Source organism: Populus euphratica, unplaced genomic scaffold, assembly GCF_000495115.2.
Source record: "Populus euphratica unplaced genomic scaffold, PopEup_1.0 scaffold23.1, whole genome shotgun sequence".
NCBI lineage: Eukaryota > Viridiplantae > Streptophyta > Magnoliopsida > Malpighiales > Salicaceae > Populus > Populus euphratica.
Genome location: NW_011499892.1, coordinates 1,096,559 through 1,102,799, shown reverse-complemented (window position 1 = coordinate 1,102,799; position 6,241 = coordinate 1,096,559). Strand labels below are relative to the sequence as shown.

The 6,241-nt window shown below is 30.8% G+C and overlaps 1 protein-coding gene across 1 annotated transcript; it reads right to left on the bottom strand.

The window, feature by feature from the left end:
* Positions 1 to 674: 674 nt before the first annotated feature.
* FAF1 (FANTASTIC four-like protein (DUF3049)) lies at positions 675 to 1,550 on the bottom strand. Its single transcript, XM_011034487.1, has one exon. The coding sequence runs from the start codon at positions 1,548 to 1,550 to the stop codon at positions 675 to 677; it is 876 nt and encodes a 291-aa protein (XP_011032789.1).
* Positions 1,551 to 6,241: the final 4,691 nt, after the last annotated feature.

The following is a 6,241-nucleotide window of genomic DNA, read 5'->3' as shown; positions in this document are numbered from 1 at the left end:
TGATTTAGTATTTTTTTATTACAAATAATACTTTGTTTGTTGTTGTTGATATCAAATAAAGAGCTATTTATATTCATGTCCCGTGACAAATCTCAAAAAAAAATTATAAAAACTACTTTTTTCTTTTTAAATTATTAATTATAAAAATCTATTAATTTTAGAGGTTGTGAATGAGAAAATATATTGTACTTGAACAATAATATTTAAAAAATAAATAGTTTATGATATAAAGTGATAAGCTATAAGTGAAACTTAAATTTTTAGATACTATAAATCTAAAAAAAATTTAAAAGTAGAGTAATGGTAGGTTTCTACTCGAAGGACACATACATCCTGATCAAAATTTATGTTGTAACCAGCTGGTTATGCTTTATAGAAGGTGATGGTTATGCTTTTAAGGTTATGGGAGGTGATAAATCTTAAATGCTGAACTTCTCATCTTAAGAGTAGTTTTAGACATAGTGGGCATAGATGTCCGTAATACAAGAGAATCAATCATCCACGGTGGTGAAGAAAGAGACTAATAAATCCCATTAACTACCATTAGCATATTTTACAAAATCCAAGGAGTTCAATGACTTAACGTTGTAATTAATCACTGATGAAAGTTAATTAAATACGAGGTAGGACTTATAATGACATTAAGAAACCAATAGAGGGACAGGCACAAGGCTTCAAGTAGCCACCCAAAATGGCTCCCAATTAAGCAAGCTTTTGCTGCTGCTCCCACCTTCCTTGCACCTTCTTGGTCTAGCCAAGTTCCCCATCCCCATTTCACCACCAGTATTTACACTACTTCCCTCCAACTCCTCTCCCCAAATACCAACACCACCCTCAGCTTCATTATCTCCACTTTGATCATCATCACCGTCTTCTTCAACTACAATTTCCTCACCAGACTCTGCTTCTTCCTCTTCATTGTCAAAGTTATTAGAAGAGCAGTGATTCATCAAATGTAGCCGGAGCCGGCCATCGGTTCTCTCTGCATGTAAATAAACCTGGCAAGAAGAGATGGTCACTGCTTCCAGGACTAGCCTTCCACCTTCTCGGTGGGGCCTCACTCGGACATTGTTGGAGCCACTAATCGAGCTCAAAGGAGGTGGGAAGCTAACACTTCGACTCGTTCTTCTTCCTTCGCGCGATTTTGGTGCTTCTCTGGTCTCATAATTCACATTTTCTAATGGAAGGACAGCCACGTCGTCGCTGTTTTCTCTCATCTCGCTGCCAGTTTCGCTCCCCAAGCTTTCGGTACACATTTCCAGGCTCTTTTCGCTGAGCATAGAAGAAGAGCGCTTAAAATTCGGAGGGACGTAGACTTTGTCGTTCTCTTTGGTGGTCTGAGAGGTACTGTTAGCAATAGACTGGAGGAAACTCCAGCCGCCCATGTCAGCAATTTTGTCTGAGTCAGTGACGAAAGGCTTGCCACTTGTTGAGGAGCGAGAATCATTGGATTTGGATGGAGCCAATTTGATCCTCAAAACACGTGGTTCTACAAGGGAGACCGGCTCTAGGCATGATTGGAGACCTGGACAGGAGCTTGAGGAGGACATTTTTCACAATAGAAATGTGGAAAGTAAAAAACAGAGGAAATGAATGATCTGAAACAGGGGAGGCTTTTGTTTTCTTATTGAAATTGTAGGATTTGGGAGGTTTATGGGATAAAAGGAGTGAATTTGAGATCGAAGAGGTGTTTTCAAACAGAACCCGCGTTTCGGTTTTGGTGAGATTGGAGGTGATCTATGGGGCTCGTGGGGAGATTACAAGAGAGAAAGAAATTAGGAGTGAAGATGAAAGGGAAATGAAAGGAGGAGGGCATGGATTTATAGAAGGATAGAAAGCGGCAAGGGCGGCACCACTAGTTAAAAGTTGTTGGAAAGAATTGAGGTCATGACGATAGTTTAAACTTTTTTTACAATATAAATAATCCTCTCTCCTCTTTTTTTTTTTCTTTTTTCTTTTTTATGGACTAGCAATGAGAATTATCATGTGAGTCAGACTTATTATATTATTCATTATAAATTCATTATAATCTATGTGAATAGATCAACGAATAAATTGAGAATCATATTGAGTCAGCTAAGTTGCTATTTTAGGTCTATCCAACCTACTTGCTAAGGATATGATTTGTAAGGGGGGAAAAAAAGAATTTATTTGTAAATAAAAAAACAATGGCGGTAGTGTGTTTTCATGAATGCTATTTTGAATTCCATCATTAACTCTAATTCTTCCGGTGTGTTTAAAAATATAATTATAGTTATTTTTAAAACTATTTTTTTATTTTTAAAAATATTAAAATAATATTTTTTTATTTTTAAAAAATTATTTTTGATATTAGTGCATATTTGAAAATATTAAAAAAATATTAATCTAAAATAAAAAATTATTTTTTAAAATACAAAAACATACTTACTTTTATCCCCTTTGATTATTCTCCAATCTTATACACGTTGAAAAAAGAAACTTAACCTTAAAAATGGAAGAGGTAGTTTGGTGATGGATCTAGGCATTGATGGCTACATAATTCTAGCGGCGTAGGTCTAGCCCAGAGACCCAGAGAAATTCTAGTCATTAATAGCTAGACTTGCCTACGCAGATTCTCCCTCCCCCTTCCATATCTTTTTTCCATTTCTTCTCGCCTCACGGGCTCTGTAAACCATATTTGAACACACAGCTGAATATATTTTAGAGTTTTGAAATGTCAGGATGCAGTGCCGTGCACCGCTTCCATACACAAAGTTTCCTGTCATTCACAGGCAAACTCCTCGCAAGTCCACACTTTTATACAGGACAGGGTTAGTATCACACTTCTGTCCAGTAGCACAACGTCAATACCATCGTTCTTTCAGCACCGTATTTCATGGGAAACAGGCGTCTCCTTCCTCGCAAAGGTTATGTCTTGCCAGCAGACATTAATAATCACCAAAATCCTCATCAGTAACAGAGCGCAGATACTACGATCAACGGAGTAAACCAACCTTTTCACCGATTAATTATCGTACACCTCTCTTATGTTCTGAAATAAATTGATGTCTATAAATATTTTATATGATCAAGTAAACCAGAAAAAATCTCAAACTCTTACATATATTTTCTCTCGTAAGTTGAATGACTTGGGCACAGAAAAGTTTTTTATTCCATGAGAGGCTTGTTTTTTCAGATAAACTTGTAACCACCGGTCAAGCTCAACGATTAGGTTCGGATACGAATTCCATGTCCTAAACTTATGTTCAGTAGCCCAATTTAAGTTATTTCATGGGTCTGTTCGTCAGTAAAAAAAGCATAAAAAACTTTCGAGAGCGGTGAAAACATATAGAAGTATGAAACTGTCTGCTGGGGGTAAGAAATTCGAATTCATTAATAAATTTGTAGTTCTTTTTTTTTAATATTCTTGTAAATAAAAGGGTAAATCCCCCCGGGGGGGGGGGGTAATTGAAGTATTCCCTATTTGGTATTCCTCTAGAAAAAATTAAAGAAAGAACAGAACAGGCGTCCAAAGTATACATGTATCTTAAAAACTATTTGACTACAAAAAGAAGAAGGAATCAGTGGGATTATAAATGCTAACTGCTCAAAGAAAATCCTGGATTAGAGGGGAAACATCAGGCTTTTCTGACATGAGAAAACAATAGAATAGAGCGACCGAAACAAAAAAGCAAGATTCTCTTTGATATGGGATTCCTTTATTCTACCAGTTCTTATTTTATATGGTGAGTTAATATTTTTGGGTCGAAACGTAGTGTGAGGACGTGGGGTACCCGTACAATTATTATTAAGCAAAATACTGGATCCCTAGGTATTTCACCGTCGACAATAAAATGTACTCAGGGTTACAGTTAAATTAATTTTTTACTCTTCATCTTTTAATTTTTAAAATTTTACTTGAATGGCAGATTGATGATATTTATAAACTGTCAAATTATCTTTCTTGTTTAGTTTTGGTACAACACCATCTTTTTTTAATAAATATACAACTATTATTGCCCGAATAAACAATAAGAACTATTAGTATAAAAGTTCTAAATAATTAAATTATACAAATACTCATATCATGCAAATGCATTAGCTTTAGCTTTAAGAGCTTAATTGTTATTTTTTAATGGTTTTTAGCTATTGTTACTTAGATTTAATAGTTAAATTATTACATTACCCTTACCATTCAATTTTTTTAGTTTTGGCTTTAAAGGCTTGGTTGTAATTTTATAAGGGATTTTTTGTTATTATTATTTAGTTATAGGAGAATTTTTGATTTTGTGCAAATAAAAAATAATTATTGATATATTTCTGGTACACATTCATATGTCAGTCACTCCGTCGCCTTCAAGTAATTCATGTAACTAACAGTGATGATTGAAATTAAATATTTAATATATCATTAGATGCATCTCTGTATCTTCTTCTTTTCTAAACAACGTTTTTATAATAAATGTTTAATTTGACACTAATTAGTTTTTCTTTTTCACTTTTTTTGGTTTATTTCTTTCTCATATTACTTTCTGGTCATGTAAAATTATATAGCCCTTTAATTTTATTTTTCTTTTGATTCAATATTTCTTCTTTTAATTATAATTATTTTATTTATAATTATTTTGTTTACATTGATTATTTCTAATTGGATTTTATTTTTGATTAATCCCTAGTTGTTTGATTTTATTAGTTTTTTCATCAAATTTAATCCTCGTTCTTTTAAATGCTATTTTCTTTGTTTTCAATCATTTTTTTGATTTATTTGTTTTTCCTTCAATTTCATCCTTGAGTATTTCTTTTCATTGAATTTTTATGTAAAGTTTAGTGTCAATTCTTTTAATTGTTATTTTTAAAATTATTTTCTTAATTGATTTTTTTTTCAATTCATCCTTGAACATTTAATTTCATTTAAATTTTTCCTTAACATTTAATTCTAGTTGGTTTTTATGTTGAATTTATTGTTAATTATTTTATTTGCTATTTGTTTTGTCTTGCATTATTTTTTTATTGATTTTTTTCTTCAATTTCATCTCTTAATATTTGTTTGGTTAAGAATTTTGCTTCTTTTTTTTTTCACGTGTGCCTTTAATGAGGTCATTATAATCTCATGACTTGAGCTATAGATATGAAAGATTAGCCTGAGTTGATATTAATCTTTTTTAAAATATTTTTTTTCAAAAAAAAATTACTAGTATTTTTTTTCACTTTGCTATTCATAGGGTCATTTCAATTTCATGTGCTAGGTCATATGTTTGATTTGTTCACCTGACTTGGCTTTCGAGTTCACTCGAGACTTTTTTATATGTTTTTATCATATCGACATGTATCCATTCTTTACATTTTTATGACGTGTTTGGCCTTTCATAATATTTTGTATGGTGTGGGTTTGTTTAGTCAATTTTTTTTTTGTATTTATCATTTAAACCGTGAGTTTTTTTATGGTGGATTCATTATTTATTTATTTAAATAAAAAATAGTAAATATAATCAAGTAAATATCTTAACTTTATAATTTTTTCTTCGTTATTGTTAACGACCTTTTTATTTGTATAAATGATTATCGATTTATTTAGTTAGATAATTGCATAGGCTTTTCAAATGGCACTTTTAATTTTTCATATAAAAAACACATTAGAGTAATATGCATACCTGGTATTTTGTTTTTAAAAAATTATAATTTGGATGCCAAATTCATGATTTTAATGTTTTTTTAGTTTTTTAGTTTTTTATATACCTTATTTTAGAAAAAAAATATTATTTTTTATTCTATACATTTGACCTATTTATATCATTTTATTGTTCATTTTTTATTTTTTTGTAATTTTTTTAATGTTTTTTTCTTTACACCTTTTGCTTTTGAAAATTTATTTTGCATAGACTAGGAAAATGGTGTTTCACTATAGCAATTACAATATTGTTTTATTTTTCGGCGACGTCAAAAATTAGCATGAGATCTTATATATTTTTATTAATACATATGATCTTTATTATATGTAAGCATTGACTTTGACTCATGGTTATATTTTTTAATTTATGTAAAAAAATACATTAATAACACTGACACATTAATTTTTTTGCATTAAAAAAAATATTATTTGATTTGTAACTAGACGAGTTGAATAGACATGTTAACACTTTATTTTTGCATTTATTAGCATAAATAGTTCTCGTAGGCCTTTTGATTTATAATTAAAAAAATTACATGTTTATTTTTTTGTTTTTTGTGAAAAACATTTATCCAATATGTGGTGAGGCGCCCATAACACAACTAATAAGTA